Here is a 20544-nt window from a genome sequence, read left to right as displayed (position 1 = left end):
CATTTTCTTTTTATTTTCTCATCACCTTTTAATTTTATATACATCATGTCACAAAAAATAATACAATATATAAAAATCTTTATTTTTCCAAAAAATCTTTAATCCAAATGGGCTGACTCATGTTTAATACAAATATATACAATTAATTATCTTGTTCGCTTAGTGCCTACTAGACGATTACAAGCATACTTTAAATTTATTATTTCTTTCTTTTTCTATTTTCATTCTTCTCCTTCTTCTTATTCTTCTTCTTCTTCTTTTTTTTTTTTTTTTTTTTAACATTATGGCTGAATATAGATGAGGCAAATGATATTAATATTTTGACTTTCCTCAGAAGAATTTATTTGTTAAAGATAAGTTGTGCAGCCGATGCAGTGAAAATATTTTAACCGATTTTTCTCAATTGGCATAGTTCTCGTGGAAAGTCTTTTCAAGGGTCTAATTTAATAACAGTTATAGAGCTGTTTAGGAAAAGGAAAAAAAAGTAAAAAAAAAAAAAAAGGAAAAGACGGTTTCTAAGCAACAAAAAATAGGCAAAAGGATGAACAAAAAACAACTTTACTAAGATTTTTTCCCCCTTTCATTTAAGCACTTGAAAATGGAACCCTTTGTAACTTTGTAGACAAATATGTCCCCAATATTTTAATTTTTCTTTTGAGTAAATTTATATGCTAACAATGTATGCACATCACTACTAGATTGATGACATGTGTAAAAGTTAAATTTCAAATTCAAAATTTGAAAGATTAATCCTTTTCGTTTCCCTAAAAAAATTCAAACTTTTTACTCAAAAAGTAACATGTTTTTTAAGAACTTAACAAAGGCTGCGTTTGGATTGAGTGTTTTTGCACCTGTTTTTGAAAAACTGTTTTCACATTCCAAATGCTACAGTAAATGTGTATTTCAAAAATAACTTCAAAAACACCATATCCAAACAATATAAGTTTTCATTGTTATCCACTTTCAAAAACTAGCTCTACTAATTATAGTTAACACTTGTACGAGGTTTATAAAATTGTTATCCACTTTCGAAAATTAATATATATATTTTTTTGTCTACAATGACAACTATCCAATTTACTTCTACTTCTACTCTATGGGAGGACTTGTATGTAAGGGAAGAGAGGAGGGAGGGGACTGGGGGATTAAACCAAAACAAGAAGCACTAAGCTTTGTCTCATGCATTAGGTGCAGTTTTGAACTCCCGACCTAGTGCCCGAGAGCGTGTTAAAGATGCTCTTCATGGCAATTGGACCAAGATCCAATGGTTCTTTTGAAAACTAGTCAGCATTTTAAAAGAATGTTACAAGCATTACCAAGTAGTGTTTTTGTTTGTTTGTTTGTTTGTTTGTTTTTTTTTGGGCTACTTAATAGTATTGTATAGCTTAAACAACTAAAAATTCTGCACTACAAAGCCTACAAATCATCAACCCCAACTCTAAAACTAAACACTATCTATTGATACAGAACACCTATTTTAAGGACTGTATGATCAATGTTTCTGATGCCAATAATCATTTCTAGAGGCGAGAAATGATGAAAATAAAGAATCCTTTAGTAATCTCTATGTTGAAATTACAGTGTTTGGTTTGCGCGATCTATGGTAATTTATCAGTTCGACTAACGGGTAAAGAACCTTCAACAGCTACCCCATGCTCCATCTGGACTAAAGATCAAGCCGAATAATGCCCACCCTCTGAAATTCCAATTCCAAGACAGGGTAGCCTATTAATATCCATTACATCAACCACAGTATCCTATGAAGACATGGGGAGGGCTCCCCACTCACCAGGCACCAATAAGACACTTGTCCATCCAAGTTGTGTTAGCATGTGCAGCAAATGGTGTTTGAATGAGGAAAGCTAGCAGGCTCAAAGAATAGCACAGACCATATGCTATGGTGAAACAATTTCACCAAAATTACAGATTTGAAGAATAACTAGGCAAATCAAGAATGGAGAGATAACTCAGTAAGAGAGATAACAACATTTATTAACTATATTATAAAGAATCAGTTTAACTACAATTTATTGTACAATCATATGTGTGAACAGGGTATACTTTTGGAGCACCGTATATGAACCTATATTGAGTCCAGCTACAAGGCAACTGATAAAAGAATGATTACAGTTTCGCAGAACTTAGTAGAAAGCTATTACAATCTACAGGTATAGCAATTTCTGAAAACCTAGGTTACATAAAATAGTAAAAAATTATGATAATCCTGTTGTGTTACCGTTGTCATTTCTACCATCTGCATGTTTACACATGCAATCTGGCATTGGGTATGTATACAGCGAGCCACTGGGCTTTCTAGTTTCAACCCCCTTCACATCACTATGTCTGAGCATATCTTGCAACTGGCGTTTAAAGTCTTTCCATCTGTAAACATCAAGGATTATTCACAAGGATGCGTGCTATTATTTGTGTTTCTAGCCTAAGAGATACTATTCTACAATTCATTGTGATTTATTGTGTCAAAAACAGATGGAGGGTGGAAGAGGGGACAGGGATTGAGGGGGTGGCGGAGAGAGAGAGGCAGGGGGGGAGGGAAGCAAGAACTCTTCTAATCTTTTACAGGATGAGATTATGGAAAATGACAGTACCCTAGTAATGCACGGTGCAACCAGTATAAAACAGCTGAAAGATTATATAGACAAAATCAAGTTCGTTACCTGATGTTGGGGTTATCAAACAATAAAGCTAACTTTCTTTTGTCCGGTTTAATTGTCTTAGCATGTCCTTCATAGAGATATCGTCTATGACCAACCAAGAAATGTGGAAAGTTACCACCCTGAGTTGAGACAAACACTTCACTGTGCAGGCAAACCGTATAATCTAGAGCAGCCAACCTAGATGAATGCCCCTATATTACAAGTGTAAGCATATAATCTCGACAATAATCAAAGAATATTAACTCTCATTCTAAGCTGTCACTCAAATTATACCTTGAAAGGAGCTAGTTCTTCAGGAGAGGCTAGTGTATCCTTTGTCTCTAGATGAGGAAACATTTGTTTAAGTGGGGCCATATACTTTTCAGCTTGATAGATTTTTCCAGCTGCAACATATATGAAGGTGTTATTGTCAAAGCCCATTCCACGAAGCATCATCCCCACCTGCATCATCAAATCACAAAGATAAGCAATCAGTACACAAGGCAAGAAGTTTTTTGGTTCAAGGGGGACTCTGAGCGTTGTAAGGGGAAGAGAGGAAGGGGGAGGGCTTGAGAGTTGAACTGAGGACCCATGGTTACCTGGTCAAAATTCCCAGCAGTTAAGCTGGCTCTTGGGGACCAAGGCAAAGACAATTGGGGAATAAAAAGGGGTTTAAAAGCTTCTCTTTCAGATAAAAGCAAAGGGAAGAGATATATGATAAAAGCAACTAATAAGCTTCCTAAGCAGCTGGGTGGGTTAGTTAACGAACTTAGAAGACCTGATTCTAATAAAAAAATGATATACCATTCATTCCCTACAGACGCTATATCCATGGCTACATCCAAGTGCAACTTCCACAAGTCCATCACAGCCATGGTTCTGAAATGGCTTGGCATTGCCTAAAACACTGTTGATACCAAACATTGACATTTTCTCCATCCAAAATTAATGACTGATGTTCAAGCCATCGGCTTTCAAGTACCCACACATCAAATGGCAGTGAAAAAATGTGGCAATTCAAAGAAATCTCTATAATTCATGTTTGGGCATCTGCTAATCCCCCTTTATTTGGATCAAAGTTACCTTTCCTTGTCAAATGGAGACTTTAAATTTCACATTACAACTCCTAGTTCAAGTTTGTAACATCTCAGCCAAGAGGGAACATTCTGGAGCCCTTTTTAGTTGGCCTAGTAATCTCTATTACCAGTCAGGGACAAAACACCAAGCCTACTGCAAATTCTAGGGTATTGCCTATCTTGGCTCTCAATATTAGGTGGGATATTCTCAGAAGTTTGGCCTCTTAACCATCAACAAGCTGATTTGCAATTAAGTTCAGCACTTGAAGGATACACTGAAGATGATATGTCTCAAAAAAAAAAAAAAAAAAAACTATACACTCAATGCAAGGCATAGAAAACAAACCACTGTCTATATTGCACTGCTTTACTTACCTAACTGCAACATTAGTAATTGGGATGCATGCATTTTTAAGGTGGTTGTGTTAATAATTATGATAACGGCGGTTGAACACCAAACAGCTGGAAACCATATGCCAAGAGCTTGTCATGGCTTGACATTAATGGCTAAATTCTGTCATTTTTGTTTTTGTCTTAGTCTTTGTAGCAGATGCACAAGTTAACTTTGGTCTAGCAAGCTGCCCAGGATAATGTCCAACTTGGTGGCACAAAAACTTTAGCGATGAGAAGGAAAAGTCACAGACACCATGCATCTTTTACAAAATTTAACAGACATGAATTTGGAACTCAACTATAGCAAGAAAAGTAAAGGGGGGGGGGAGGGAGGGAGGGAGAGAGAGAGAGAGAGAAAGGGAGGGAGAGGGAGATGGAGAGAGAGTTTAGGAGGGAATATGGACACTATAAGGGGGTGCAAAGCAAAGGATTTTCCATGCATTTATTATACCTCAAGTGGAGTTAAAGGACACTTCCCATCCCGCCTATTTGCACCAGGCCTTATTATTCTCCCCCTTCTACGAAATTTTCCTCGCCAGCTTCTTTCACGCGCAATATCCATCTCTCTCTTTTCTTCCTCGCCACCATCATATACACAACATGAAAATGCAACCATATCCTATAATCAGTAAAACATGTAAGATTATGTTCACAACACCACACAGCATAAACATAAGAAGATGGCATAAACATAAGAAGATGAATTCTGTTTCATTCCAGAGAAAGAGAGAGAACAAAGCACCTCTTCAAATCGCAGATGGACTGAAATATACTTCCCCCCGCTTTTCGAGCTATTTTTAACCATCCTATCAACCATTTTTGCAGCTAGCATACGTATTGATTCTGAAAACCTAAGTGCTTCAAAATTTGACAAGCATCGAAGTCCTTGGATATTTGGAGGAACTGCATGGGCCAATCTGTTAGAGAAAGGTGCTACCCGAACGGCCCTGTAGCATTAATTAGAAAGCAGATAAAGCTATAATACATAAACTTCCAGGTCCTTGGAATCAGTGAAATCAGGGCTGCGGCACTTGTTGATGTTGGAAAAAGTTTAAAAAAAAAAACTACAATGGACACGATATTATGAGAGCAATGAAATTCAATGCATGACTGTCATCCAACCAGGAGAGCAAATCACTGCAAAACAATTTCTTGTTACAGCGAGGTACAGATAACATATCCAAGTGCAAAATTATATGTTAGCAGTTCCTACTCATAAAATTCAGGTAGATTTGCTTGATGTTCAGTTCATATATAATCTACATCTCTTCAATCGATCACAGAGCAATCTAAAGCAAACATGCTAGAGGCAAAGCAATTTCCAAAGCCAAAAATTTTTGCATCCAATAACAAGCCACAAATGATTACCCATTTACCAATCTAAGAGTTGTTTGATAAAAAAAGACTTGCAAGGAAAAACATACAGATTAGGTGTACTTTCTGATAGACAGTTTAAGCTTAAGATCCTGTTTCAAAAACTCAGCTCTCTGCTTTTAATGCTTTTAATATGTGCAGAAAGTGAATTCCCAGAATAACCTCAAAACTTTTTGACTGGAACTCTGTTTTAACTCCCTTTTTTGCCATTTAATATTTGTTGGGCCCCAGGGGGTTGGGGGAGCGTGTTAGTAGGATTCCACCACAACCCTGTGTGGCATTGCTTAAGCTGTCCCCTAACTAATGGTTTTATGCAAACTAAGAACATAAAGTCAAATTTAATCACAAAATGTGTAACAACCAAAAAGCAAACATACTAAAGAAACATTACAAAATGAAAAGTGTTAAAGTAGAATGTTGACGGATTGGTAATTAGAAAAAAAAAAGAATTTTTCTGATGATTGGACCACCTATAAGAGTTTTCTTCTCCACCAAAAGTAAGAAATGCAAAAGAAAGAAATCAAGAACCATTCCAAAATAAAGCAACAAAAGGTGCAGGGTAAAAGTAGCTTGCGTCATAACCAGGCCCAATGGGCTAAATAAAATGGGAAAGGGGTTTAGTGAGGTTCAGGAGTGAAACATCCGTGTTGCGGATGGGTATTTACGAGAATGCTTGGGTAGCCCATGGGACCAAATAATCTCGCTTATGTATTTTCTTTTTCCTTTATTTTTCAGGTTGATATTTTTTCCCCTAAACAATCATTTTTAATGTTTTGATAATTATTTATAATATTAAAGTTACATTCATTAGAGTGCAACTGCGAAATTAATCCTTTTAAGCTAAGAAGGGATTTGCCGTGTTACACTAGTTTAATTTTATTTTTTATTTTTTATTTTTAAGAATGTTGTGCACTAGTTCTGTGCATGGTCCCAATCTAGAAACATGACTATATAATTGCTAATTTTATAAATCAAGTTGATTCCTTTCTTGTGCTTTTAAGGATCTAAAATGAAGTACTTATTGCACTACAACCAGCTATCTACTTCATCACTTAATCATAGAAAGAAAATTTGAGAATCCTAATATTTCCAAGTCTGAACGTTTATATACCTTTCAAGAAAAGTGAAAAAACTGAGAGCATTGAGAAAACATAGAAATCCAGATGCACAATCACAAGAATTCTTCCTTAATCAGAATTAATTATTTTCTGAAATGCTTAAATGAATGGATCACTCAGAACTCAGAAGATGGTGGGCAAAGAGATAACAAGGATCATTAAATGTAGATGAAGAGTCCTGGGCTTGTAACAAATGTATCTGGTCAAAACTAGTCAAAATTTTCACGATGGGTAATATGGGTATTCGGCCGGACTAATCAAAACCCATCCCACATATGTCCCACCCAAATTAGTCCCATTGTAATTATGGGTATGTTTGGGAATAAGCCCAAGCAACTCATGCCCACCCCCCCCCCCCTTTAATTTGCCCCATCTTGTATAGATTCCTGTATTCAACTGTTGCAATACAATATAGATTCCTGGATGATTATTTTAAAGGACCTTTGTAACAAAGGTCCTTATCCTCATTTTAGAGATGGAATATAAGCACATTAAAGACAACTGCATGACTTGACTATCTAACAAAATATAGGGCCTGATATTACAGCCAAAAACGATGTATTCGTTTGCTAAAGATAAGCTCTATAATACTTGATGACCATCAAGATTAGCACATTAAAGCTCAGTGGAGACAGAATGTCCAGTTAATGAACTCACAGTAACAAACGTTATAGTTTGCTTGGTAATAAAAGACAAATGGTCAGTCATAAAAGAAAAATATTATGCAGTTGTTCTTTAGTTTATAGCTCAGATGAAACACAATCTCACTCAAGCCATGAGTTCAATAGAAACGCTTTCAGTGCAAAACAAGTATCCATGACAGTTTATTTTGTCTTTAGGTGTTCATTTTCCATTATTAGATTTTTTTCAATTGCTTTTAAGTGTTATGGTTTTATAAATTGGGTTGTTTGGACATTCCTCAACTTTTCTTGGACTAGTCCTTTTTACTTTTTGGGGAAAAAAAGCTACTGTACTTGCATTCTTTTTATTACCTTAACTCCAAATAAACTCGTACAACTAGAACTCTAAAATTCAGTTATTCCTCATATCTCTACTCTGGTACTGCATCTAAAAATTCTTAAATTTCAACAGGTTAGTCTCTTAATGCACCATAGTTTTTTAGTCACAATGTACTGTAATAACTCACTTGAATCTGAACAAATACTGTGCATCAAAGAGAACTGAAATGAAGCTACTGAAAACAGTTAAAAACCATCCCCCCAGGGGGAAAAAAAGAAAAAAAATACAAAACCAAGAAGAAACTCATAATGTAAACAACAAAGACGACGAAACATAACTAAACAAAGACAAGAAAACGGGACAGAAAGAGGAGGGAGAGAGAGTCATGAAAAGAAAAATGAAATGTGACCTCCAAACTGGAGATCAAGAAGTTCACTTCAGATAATTACTAGTGTCAGCTATAAGGAGCAACTTAACATCCAATGATTAGCCATCAAAGCAAAAAGTTAAGGGTATAGCAGTAAAAGACTACGTACCCCAACTCAACTATCGTTGGTACAACCTTCTGCAGATAGTAGGTTGGACTTGACCATGCTTTTAACCTCAGATTGACAATATTGCTTATATTATGATCAAAATGCTGAAGTACAGCTTCTGGAAGCCCTCTAACAATCTCTACACGATTTCTTAGGGCGTATATGAAGAAATCCTCATCAAATATGTCTCCAAACTTGCTGCAAGAATTTAAAGAGAAAGGAAAATATGTAAGACAAATGAAGATGTCATGAAACAGGTCTAGTCAAAGGAAGTAAACATAGGATAGATTCATTCAAAAGGAAATAAAACTGCAAGCCAATCATAAAACATGGACGTTTTAGGACAAAATTAGAGAAGGAAAAAAAAAAGCAGACTTTCGATGAAAACCACAGATAAGTGCTAATAGTATTCTTTTGGTTCTTTTTGTACTAATTTGTGTATGAGTGAGCATTTTTTCCAACATACAACACGTAAAATCATTTAAAATGACAGGTAGCCAAAAATAGATAAAGAAGCCCTAGAAATTTGCTATTACATTAGCTCACCTAGAATCTCGCCAAACACTATTGAAATGAAACATTGGAATAACAAGAGTGGCATTTAACAATCCTGCTACCGCCACTGCATCACATATCTGTGCAGGAAAATATCCATCAGCTAATTCTGACAGCTCATATGCACACATGAAGGCACCAACATAATATAATAGTTTGGGCATTTGTAATTTTCCCCGAGAATTCCTGTCATTAGTTAATCCTAATGGCTGCAAAGATGGGAAAACTGCACCAGAGCCACAGGGGGAGTACAATACTAGCAGAACATCCTAACATAATTGTGAAGCATCATCCTTGATAAAGTTGAAACTAGGAATGCCTTTTATTCTAAAAAAGAAACATACCGACAATCTTTGTTGGTTCAATCCACCATTTGCTTCTATTATGAGGAAACCATTTGACTTGGGCAACTCTGAGAACCATTCAAGCAGAAGCATGATAAAGATGGTGTTGACAGGTAATTGCACGAATGCCAAAGGAAAAATAAGCTCTGGATTTTGTTACAAAATTTAACTAATTAAGAAGAAAATGCCATGAGTTATCAAGAAGTAAAACTGTTTCAGCACAATAATAAGTTCCCTGTGAAACAGTTTATGTACATTTGTACAATGGTACAGCTACACTTGGTCATGCACTCAGAGACATGCAACAACTTAGTATTTGAACTCCTCCTATCCCTACAGCCCTACTTCTTGCACATGTACACCTGTTCTTTATGCCTTTGCAATGAGCAAGCGAAAATAGAATCTTCAGTATTTCCATTTTTAGTCTCACATAAATAGGAAAAAAATATGCTAAAAGTTTTTATTTCTCTGAGTTTCAATTTAGGATCAGAACGAAGATCTCTATCATATAAAAGTGGGAAGAAATTCAGAAATAGTTCCCCAGAATTTCAGTTATTGGACATGTGGCCATTGCATGCACGCACATAATATACATTGTATATATTGTACTGTTCATACTGCACACACACACACACACACACACACCAGAAACCTTACAAATTCTCCACATCTATTGTGACCACAAGCACTTAAGTATTCATGGAAAATACAGTTATCATGCCAACTGGAATTTTTCATAGATTTCATCTTGTCTATGAAAGTAAACAATTCCCTAACCTGCATGAGAAGCAGTCTGGTGAATGCAAGGCTTCCAACTTTGACGTGGCTTTAAAGTCCAAACATTCATTATCTGCAAATTTCTAATGTCAGCTACAAAGTTAATATCTTTCACATCAACCCGACAGCTAACAACTTCCCATGCTAATAAGAAGGCATCTTAATTATTGAGCAATATCACAGCAAAAAGAACACTCCAAATTCTAATCTTCTACTGTCGAATTAAAGCTTCAAACTGGTAGCCAATGAAGTTAAATATCTTATTTGTTCCACTTCTAAAACATCAATTCCTCTCCGACTACATATAAAGGTCAAAAGGAAGGGATAGATTTATTTATTTTTTGGCCGTGGGGCAGGCCCCCCCCCCCCTTCCGCTTTATAAGTGAACATGAAAAAAAGTTCATTTCAAAAGGAAGTCAAACTAGGTACATGCGATCAAATTGCTATATCTAAAGCCAGCTAAATAGACGTTTCAACAATTCACTGTCCAATCAATTTGGAACTTAAAATAAACAGCTGGCTGATTATACCACATACTAATATAGTATGTTTGGGATATCTAATTAGTTTAAATATTATCTCCTCCCCAGAAAATTAGCTTATATGTTAGCAATCATTTATTCCAGATAAGAAATCTTTTTTTTTTCCCTTTTGAGTAAGATAAGCAATCTCAAGTCCTGAACTAGCCATTTGCAGCAATCTAATAATAACAGGCCAATTGATTATCAATCTAAGTAAAGATCAGGAACTTTAAATTATAAAGAAAATTACCAAATTAGAGGAGCTTCCGTTGCTCTCGGCCTCCATAAACGGCCAAAGCTTCTCGAATACCTGAGGGCTTCTGTATAGAGATCCCGGCCGCGTCAGGTCATCTCCATTACCACCATTTCTACTAACAACAGAATCAAATCCTACGGTACCCATATACAACAACATTACCGATATATACAACAATGGTGCCAATAATAACACCCCTCTCCGCCTATAAACCGTTGAAATCACCGCAAAACCCAACCTTTCCACTAAATTCTGCAGCTTCATTTCCCCAAATCCTCCGCCGCGGAGGAAACTCCTGCTTCCTCCATCTCTACCGCCACCTCCGATTGTAATAATAGAATTCTTATTGTTCCTGCTGCGGCGGTTCCGCGGCGAAGACGGCGGCGAAACAGAAGAAGACGAAGAAGTAGAAGGCGTCGAATTCACGCCGCTACCCAGCCGGCTTAAGCCGTGCATGTGGCCTCCACCACCAGCCACAACCACCTGATTTTTCTCTTTTTTCTCCTGCTTCTCGAAAAGTAGAAAAATGGGTTAGAGAAGAATTGGAAGCATAACAACAAATTTTGGAATCCCTTTTGAAATGGGAAGGAAATTGATAAAGGGTTGTGATTATATGTGGAAATTATCTTCTCCCAAGTCAATTGAAAAAGCAAAAAGCACAAATTTTGGTTAAAATAGAAAAAAGGCAGTCTTTGACGACTTTAGAGCAACTGTAGCCAATAAAGTGAATTCACCGAGTGTGTGACTGTGTGTTTTTCCACCGTAAAAATTGGAGCTTGGAACTGTATAACAATGGCAATTACATAGAAAGCACCGGGCAGTAGCAAGAAACACAGGTGATAGCTGGGGGGGGGGGGAGCTAACAAATGGGGGGCATTAAATTTTCAATAAAATATCCAAAACAATTGAGCTTGAGATAGCAGCAGAAGAATCAAGGAAGCAGGCAGACTTCACTGACTTGGGGAGCGCGTTAATTACTGCTCACATAGTACGCAGGAGAAGATCTTCATGGCTGTGAACCCTGTGACTTGTGAGCCACCGAAGCTGTCGGTGCTGTCTACCAGTGTGTGACTGTGTGTGATTACTGCACAAATAAGGGAAATTAATTTCTCGGTTCCAATTAATTGGAATAATTTTTTGCCCTTTATTGGGAAATGCAATAGTAGAAGGTGGTAATTCTGAATTGTCAAATTGTTTCCATAAACCATTATATGATTCATTCAATTGGAAAATCCTCATTATAGGTGTATTAGATAAATACATTGAACAATATTTCTCCCTTTTGGCAATGCATAATATTCTTCATTGAGAAGTGCAATAGTGGAAGGTAATAATTGTGAAAATCAAATTATATTTGAAAACTATAATGTGATTCGTATAATTGTACAAAATTTTGATGTTATGTATGTTAAACAAATGCTTCATATAATATTTTTATTTTTCAATTAACCTAATGATTTTTTTTTTTTTTTGCATATTGTACTACATTTCGTTACACAATATCAAATGTATTTTTTTATGAGTTACGTACATGCTTGTCAAAAAAAAAGTTTAACAAATTTTTAATTCATGGAGTAACAATATAAAAAAATGTTTTCATAATCTCATAAAATTTTGAAATTTTTTTAATCAAATTAAATTTTTATTTCATATGCATACAATACGCATAATTGATGCAAACAATGTTGGATTGTTATGATTTGAAAATATATTTACAAAAAATAAAACATAGTAAAAAAATTTTAACGACTATCTTCGAGACACTTATTGGATAAGTGAATTTTTTAGGTATTTATTTAAAATTTTACTGTATCTTACTGTAGAAGTTTTAAAAATGTATAAATTTTTGAATATTTTAAAGTGTATAGTTGAAAATTTTTGAGAAGTTTTTTGAGATTATTGTAGCTAAAATTTTTAAAAAACTTATGCGAAGTAGATAAACTTGACAAAAAAACTCAAGTGCAAAATCATGTTTGATGTCACAAATGCGGAGTCTGAATCCTAAGCCACTAGTTATGCCTTGTTTGGTCCCGTAACATACGGTGTAAATATACATAATCATACACTTACATTTATTACACTCACCAAAAAATTAACTTCTAATCAACTCGTTAGCCAAATTCATAAAAAAAAAAAACAAAAAAAACTCCCTCGCATTCCTACCCTTTAACCAACTCAGCCATTAGGAAGGGATTTGAAACTCTTATTGGTTATAATTCAACGAATCAAATCTCCCGATTTGTATTTTTCTTCTAACTTTTCTGAAAATTTTACCAGTAAATGCATAGATACTTAGTTTGGTCTATTCTAATGGCAGTCCTTCTGAGTTCTCTTTTGATTTATTTGATGTCATCCCTTCTTGTTAGTGCACGTTAAAAGTGACTACTTTGAATCTATCCCCTTCCCGTTAGTATAGAATTAATACATAGCAGAATGACTTCTTTGGATCTATCTTTTCCCGTCAGTATAGAGTAGGAGTCAGCTTAGAAATTATAAAAAAGAAAAAAGTACTCCTGCCCTTCTGTTTTCCCTCCCCTGTTCCATCGAATACAAAAATGCCTTTTAGTTTCCACTCTGCTATGCCTACCGCGCCAAATAGCCCACACAGGCTCTCTCTCTCTCTCTCCGTCTCTCTCTCCCCCTCCCTCCTTCCTCTGTTTCAATTTTCCGTTTTTAAACTTGATTACTGATTGATCAGTAAAACGATATTGCGGCTCGGCTACAAAATGGGTTCAAGAGCTGCGAAACGACGGCGTAAAGGAGCTCCGAAGGGGGCAACTGAGGCGACGCAGGCCCACAATAATGATTCTGCTAGCTGTACTTTGAAAGCCCTTCTCTCCGACATCAACTCTCCCCAGGTTCGTCCCCAGAAATTTCCTTTTCATTTTTTTTACTGGTTCTTTCGTTTAGGAATTTTTATTTATTGGTTTGATGCTTTGATACTGTTTTTCTTGGTTTTTTAGGCTTAAATTGCTCTGTTATATTCGAATTTACTGCTTTTGGTTTTCAGATTTTTCTGGGTTTTTGCAAATATTTGTTGTTATAAATATTTTCCCAAATCTGCTACGGGAGTTATTGTTCGGAGAAGTTCTAGGGGTTTTGGTAAAGTTCAATGCTTTATCTAGTGCATAAAAGTATCTAGGTTTCGTATTGAATTTTGTTTAACTCTTACAATTCATTTGGCTTTCTTATTCCTGTGGCTTTTTTTTTTTTTTTTTCCTATTTTAGTTCAAGTGCTTTCTCATGGTGAAATTTTGTTTTAATTTGGGCTCTTTGGATATATTGAAACATTTAAAAAAGAGAGTACTACTGAAAATAATGAATCCTTTTAATAGGATGGAGTTTTTATGTGATGCTGTTAACTTAATTGAAGTTCATTTGTGGTTTTCTTCTCCCTGATTTCAGGGTATGACTATAGCCGTCCTCAAAAGATTGTATTTTCTGCTTAATCATTTGTGCCAAAACCAGCAATGCAGATCAAGTAATGGACTTAAATCAAGTATATTGAGTGTGGAAATTAGTAAAGTGAGAACTGAAGATATTAAAAGGCTCTCAGATGTATTATTCAAAGAACTATCTCAGAGGTTTGATCAGTTCTTCTCTGCATTACCTAATCTTTCAAACAATGACGCTGGAGATGGTAACTCTGCCTCGGTTATGGCTGAAGCTGCTAAAATAGTAAATTGGCTGTTGAGGTGCTGTTTGGTTCTTTTGATCTTGCTGCAGGACCAGCAAAGTCTACTTCTGGAAAAGGCCCATGTTCTTTTGCAAGTACGTCGAAGTTTGTGTTCCTTAAACTTAAATGTGAAAAATGAGAGAAGAGGATTTAGGTTTGAGAAATCTGTTTCTCGTGCTTGTGAATATGGTGAAAATGACTGCACAACCTCAACTGAGGATTTCATGGCTTCTTTGCATTTCCTAGAGCCATCTGATTCTCGCCTTCCTTTGTTGTCGGCAATGCTTGAGGTAATTTAAACTCTTAGTAGTTTCTTTGACATCATCAATCTGATACAAAGAGATGTGGAAGAGGAGGAGCAATGTCTAACTCTTAGCCTTTGTGGCTGTACATAGTGCTTGTATAAGAGATAGAGAATGATTTAGATCGTGTACGAGTCATGAGTATCATACTTCAGGAATATTATGGTCTTAATGGTTTATAAGAGAAAGGATTGAAGCTTGTTTTTGGTGCTTTATGGTTCTATGAAGTACTTAAATATGTTTTGCATGAAACTATTTAGATCATGTAATAGTTATGCGCATAACATTTACACAACTTCCCAGCGGAAAGGTATTAAGTAGCATAAACTGTTTGTGAAAGTAATACATCTTGTTGTTTACTTATAGAGGCATTTCATGATGCACGCCATGGATAGTAAGGTCTAGAGCATTGAACATTCAAGAATGGAGAAGAATGGGGGATTTTTGGCTAACATTTGAAATTCCATTCTTTAAGAATTTGCAATTTTATCAAAGGCATTGTTTGAATTAGTTTGACGAGAAATCATATAATCTTTTGATCTTTTTGAATTGAACCCTATCCACTACTCTTAAAGTTCATGTACAACCAGAATGTGCTGGTTTGTGTGTCTTCTACAAAGTGGAGCTAATTGTATGAGATATTGCACCTTCTTTTTGTTTATCCAAAATTAGATGCTTGGTGCTCTTTTAGTTAGTATTTACACTCTAAAATTAACATACATTCTTTGTCATGCTTTGTCTTTAATAAATTTTTATGGTGTATTTTGAAGATATTTTCCTTAATTACATATTTCATAAATATGGAGCTTATCTATTTGATGCATTCTGTTGCTCTAAAGACAGTGGGAAATTCTACAATGATGAACTTTCAAAGAGATAAGTTAAATTAGCTTTTTCACCCATCTCTACCTTACACACATGAAGACACATACAACCACAACACTACTGCCGCTGCTCCATCCATCAAAAACCATTTACAAACAAAGCAGTAAGATGATCAATTTGTTTTCTTGTACATTCTAATCTGTAATTATAATATCGTACGAACTGTCCAACCCCCAGAGGTGCTTCATCTGAAATTCTAATAGGCATGTTTGGATACAAAAGTTTTTTCAAATATTATTTTGATTGGATGATAAATACGTTTTCTAACCACCTTTTTGTATTTGCAACTACCTTTTAGCTCACACAAATCACATCACAAAAAGTGCTGCAGTGATTATTTCAAATAATACTATATCCAAACATACTCAATGACATTTACTCAAAATGGAATTATATGTTAACATTTGGTGTTGTATGCCAAAAAATGTGCATGTAGGAGAAAACTCAAAAGGAACTCTTCTGCTTGATTTTGGAATGTCCTATAATATGTTTTTTTTTAGTTTGAAGTTGCTTATGAATTGGTCCATTTGAATTCTTTCCTTCTCATTGTCTAGATAATATGGCATTCACTGCATTCAACTATGCAGGTAAAGGTTCTGTAAATTGTTTAATCCACTACATACCAAGCTTGAAATTTGAAGGACGCAAGGAGGTTTAAAGAGATTGACTTGGAAATCTGGATGCATTATTTTTTCTCATTAAAAATTTTAAGCTCAATTATGAAACTACCGCCTTTGCTTTCCGGAAAGAAGTTAAAGATAGTCTAGTTACAGGTGAGTAGGGATTACACATGGTTTTTGTCTTGTTATTGAGGTTATAAAGATACTGGGATTAAACGTGGTTTTTTGTCTTGTTTGTTAGTAACAAATCGGCTTGTTTTATGTTAGAAATTCAACTTTATAGTTGCCTGTGTAGGCTTAACTAAAGCTACTAGTTGCCCACCTCAAGCTTTTCCAATGTGCATGCTTACACTTTGATTTATGTGTTTAAGATTTTCTCTGTGATTGTTTGCTTTCAGATAACATCTGGCCAGATGAACTGAATTTTTGCCTACAGGTAATCTTGGACGAAGTTTTGGTTCATGAACAGTTAGGACCTTTATTTGAGATAACTGACCGTTTTGCTACTGCTACTGGAATGCTACACATGTCACATTCTGGTCAGGGTGATAATGATAATGGACCACTGATCGAAATCATATGCACTCACTTCTCTATCGCATTTTTGGAAAAGAATGCTGTTGAAGATTTCCTTGACAGATTATTTTGGACATACACAGAAAGGTTCAGTTGTTCCTCCAGACCAAAGGAATTAAGTACAAGTGCAGCAATAATGTTGCTTCTCAATCCGATCCTTCTTTTTGCACCAAAAGTTATGCAGGCTCATATTCTTGCTTTGGTTTCTGAAGCCACAGTTAATGTTGTAGACTTCAAAGATTGGAAGCCAAATTTTATGGTGATAAACTGCTCCCTCACTGTATTTGAAAAGTCAGTTGCTTTGTACGTTAAATACATCTCCAGTTCACGATTTTATAGCAATCTGGCAAGCTCCAAAGGTTCTGAAAAATCAAATGTGGACATGAATACTATTCAGCAATCATTTGAGTCTTTTGTATTCCCAAACATGACAGAGAAAATTAATCATCTCATCACCAAGTCAGATGGTTTTCCTGAGTCTCACTTTGGCAACATGTCCTGTAAAATGAAATCTGATTTGGTAAGTTGCTCAATCAAATATGTAAAGGAGTGTCAACATGTTTTTGACATGTCATGCCAAGATGAGATTTTATCAATCTTAAGTTGTATTATCCTAAGAGCTTCTGATGGCTTCTGTAATCCAGTTTTAAATCCTGGTGATCTGGAAGATTTCTGTGTTCTTGCTTCTATTCTGAAATTGATGAGTAATGCCTTGTTGCAAGTTATTGGGTGTCTTAGACATTGCGGTGACTCAAATTGTACAAAATCGTTGAAGGATTTCTCTTCATCTAAGGAGTACGAGTATATTTCAAGTATAATCAGCTGCTTCACAGAATTTAGTATACATCTTCCAATCCAACAAATCCTTTGCAAACTGATGGAGACAAAATGTACATGGCATTCAAGTTCCAAAATGATGTTCTTGCATTTTTCAGGCTTGCTGTCCTTGGCGTTCTCTACTGGGCTTGACTTCTTAGTGAAGGGCTGTCTTCTGACTATTATGTCGTTGATGAACCTGTTTGCATTTGAAGAGGGTATCTTGGATGTATTGTACTCAGCTCTTTGTTCTAGTTCAGAATCCTTTCAGTCTGACCTGCAGCAAGTCAATATCCAAGAGGTATATTCTGACGTTTTTCCACTGATAAGAAATTTATTTGCATATCCACAAGATCCATGTGCATAAGCTGGTTTTAACTGTTGTAGGCTGTATTGAACCAAAGTTCTAGCTTGGTGGTTGCTTCAAAGTTCCAGAAGATAAGGACTCTGTACTCGAGGTAACTGGTTATATGATGTGTGCTCGTGCATTTCATATGTTGTCATGGTATACCTCCACTTGCACCTTCATTTGCTTGATGCAGTGTTGAAATAGTCTGGTAAAAATAGCTCAATTACTGCATCTGCTCCCAAGAATTAATGAACAAAATATGGAATTACGAATTTTGCTGAAGACAAAACTATTTTTTAAGGGTTGAAGTTTTTCTTGGACATGGTAGATAGAGGGGGTGGATTCTTTTTGTCTTCATTTAACATATTTTTCCCTTTAATTGTATTTTAGTACATAGAATGGGAGGGTAGGTAAGGTACCCTGAGCATCCCAGCAGGGAAACTTTTCTGGCATCCAACCAATAGAAAGACCACCAGCACGTATTGTGTAGCTACAAAATTTTTATGATTATGATGTTCCAAACCAATCATTTTGCTTCATGTTTGTTTCAGTACGCCTTCCCCGGCAAATCACTTGACAGGATCAGGTGATGGATATTGTGATACTGGACGAAATGGATTAGTTCTTGGTACCATGGTAGGTGATGTAGGCACTGAAGAGGAGACTGAAGAATCGAGAAATGGGGAGCTGTATCTTAGATGTGTGATAAAGAACAGTCAGATGGTTTCTGATTTTGATGAACTGGCTGACTTTATCGAGTGTAAGAATGGAAAGGACTACTCCAGTTGGTTAAAGGATAGAGAACAATATCGAAAGTGGAAAGGCGAGAAGATGGCAGTTTTGAGGTGGAAGAGAAAGAAAAAAACTTGGAGAGTTATGAAGAGCAAAAGAATCTGAGTTTATCTGCTGGCAATTGCTCAAGGTAGAATAGTAAAAGCTGTTTATAGATTGGGTGATTGTTCATATTCCTAACAATTTCTTGGAGAATCTTTTCTTGGACTTTGGAGAGGGAACTGGTACACTAGTCTGAGCAATAAGTGCCGTATTATGAGACAATGTACATAGTCTAGTATGGAACATTTTGACAGAACCCGTTGGCTGCTATGCAGTTCCTAAGTTTGGTATCCATTTGTTGCCTGTTCTCCTTAAAATTCTGCCCTTTTCTGCTATGCACTTTTGTAGCTGATTAAAATAACGCCTGTTCGTGGTAGGTGCTTTTAAATGGTCATTCATCTGCTTGCACCTTGCTGTACTATGGATCTGCTGTAAAGTTTCTCCTGTAGACTCCCTTATGGTTCTCTCAAAGCATTCAAGTAGAAATTAACTTTTTTTTTTCTTCCACAAACGTCAACATTATAGATATTAACACTTGATAATACAAGGGCTAATTACAAAAAGGGGTAACTACCCCCATATCTTTTCTGACTAGATCTATTAGCCACATTGGGAAGGAGTTTTTCCATTCCACATTTCTAATCAACTTGACAGTAAATTGTGCCAGAGAATGGCTGCAGCCATTTCCAGCCCTGGGAACAAAAGAAAATTTGCAGCAGTCAAAATCCTGTCTCAGGTCACCAATGTCCTCCAGGATTGTTTCTATGCTACTGTCCTGAACATTGCCTATGTTAATTTGGTCCACTACACCTTTGCAGTCTGTTTGGACTTCTATGCTTGTCCAACCTGCATCTTTTGCCATTACAAGTGCACTTCTTATAGCTAGTGCTTCTTCTTTGCCTGCTTCTCCTCTCTTGCATTCAGAAATTTCCTTTGCTTTCACAATCTTTTCCCGCCAGTTCCTGGCTATTATCCCCACCCCTATTCTTACCATTTTAGTTGATATTGCTGCATCTGTGTTTATTTTGATCACACCTTCTTTAGGTGGTTCCCATCTACATTGCTGCTGTCTACCCATTTTTGAGATGTCTGCCTCAGTCTCATTTTCATACTTAAACCATTCCTGCTGTGCTTTATCTACAATCAGTTTTGCATTCATGCTCTCACAGTGGAATACCAACCTGTTTCGTGCCTTCTAGATTTGCCATAAGATATTGGCTGTGAGCTTTATTCTGTCCAATCCTTGCTCCTTGTCAGCTGATTGCATTACTGCATCCCACCATCTCCATATGTTACTTTGAAGCTCGGTTATCCCCTTCCACCTAACAGGAGCTATCTGCCATACCATTTTGGCCTTTGGACAGGAGAAAAAAATGTGCTCAGTGGTTTCAGTTTCCTCTCCACAGCAACTACACAAGCTATTTCTTTTCCCTATTCTTTTATGTATGGCTTCATTTATTGGCAAACTATTCTGTAAGCATCTCCACAAAAAGTGTTTCAGCTTCATCTTCAAATTAAGTCTCCACAATTTCTTCCAGACAGTGTGTTTTCTGATTTCCTAGCTGGTTTCTGCTCCAGGTTCAATCCTTAGACTCTGGGGTGCATCTTCCAATTTTGCTGCAGCATATCCTGACTTTACTGTGTACACTCTAGATTTGTTATGTTTCCAGTAAAGTCTATCTCTTCTTCTATATAAACTGAGGGGGATGCTAGCTATGTGCTCAACATCCTGTTCGTTGAACCATTGCTGCAGACAAGCTATCTTCCATTTTCCTTCCTCTATCAATTCATTAACAGTCTTCAGTTGGCAGTCATCAGGCATTATTCTCGAAACTCTTCCATTTTTTGCTCCAGTGATCCATCTATCTTGCCAGATCTTTACTGTCCTCCCATCACCCACTCTTTTCCATAATTCCTTCTAT

The 20544-nt window shown here is 36.2% G+C and overlaps 3 protein-coding genes across 11 annotated transcripts; 1 reads left to right on the top strand and 2 right to left on the bottom strand.

The window, feature by feature from the left end:
- Positions 1–1975: 1975 nt before the first annotated feature.
- Positions 1976–11683, bottom strand: LOC113714553 (O-fucosyltransferase 9-like). Of its 9 annotated transcripts, none has more exons than XM_072069131.1 (11): positions 11514–11678; positions 10559–11071; positions 9788–9860; positions 9011–9078; positions 8658–8746; positions 8112–8309; positions 4866–5070; positions 4575–4742; positions 2949–3116; positions 2676–2866; positions 1976–2382 (listed from the first exon to the last, which is right to left on the bottom strand). In XM_072069131.1, the coding sequence occupies exons 2-11, from the start codon at positions 11018–11020 to the stop codon at positions 2214–2216; spliced, it is 1791 nt and encodes a 596-aa protein (XP_071925232.1). In that variant the 5' UTR covers positions 11021–11071; positions 11514–11678; the 3' UTR covers positions 1976–2213. The 9 variants fall into 9 exon arrangements, 8 of the variants coding, with proteins under 8 accessions (XP_071925232.1, XP_071925231.1, XP_071925233.1 ...); XM_072069130.1 differs by having other exon boundaries at positions 10559–11068; XM_072069132.1 differs by having other exon boundaries at positions 10559–11068; positions 11519–11678.
- A 1333-nt stretch (positions 11684–13016) lies between these two features.
- On the top strand, positions 13017–18939 carry LOC140016104 (uncharacterized). The gene is made up of 5 exons (XM_072069294.1): positions 13017–13422; positions 13970–14530; positions 16484–17740; positions 17827–17897; positions 18340–18939. The coding sequence occupies exons 1-5, from the start codon at positions 13291–13293 to the stop codon at positions 18683–18685; spliced, it is 2367 nt and encodes a 788-aa protein (XP_071925395.1). The 5' UTR covers positions 13017–13290; the 3' UTR covers positions 18686–18939.
- Positions 18940–19172: 233 nt separating this feature from the next.
- Positions 19173–19781, bottom strand: LOC140015791 (uncharacterized). Its single transcript, XM_072068611.1, has one exon. The coding sequence runs from the start codon at positions 19779–19781 to the stop codon at positions 19173–19175; it is 609 nt and encodes a 202-aa protein (XP_071924712.1).
- Positions 19782–20544: the final 763 nt, after the last annotated feature.

This window comes from Coffea arabica, chromosome 10c (genome assembly GCF_036785885.1).
Source record: "Coffea arabica cultivar ET-39 chromosome 10c, Coffea Arabica ET-39 HiFi, whole genome shotgun sequence".
Classification (NCBI taxonomy): Eukaryota; Viridiplantae; Streptophyta; class Magnoliopsida; order Gentianales; family Rubiaceae; genus Coffea; species Coffea arabica.
Note: the sequence above shows the minus strand (reverse complement) of the source record. Positions and strands in the feature narration are given on the sequence as shown.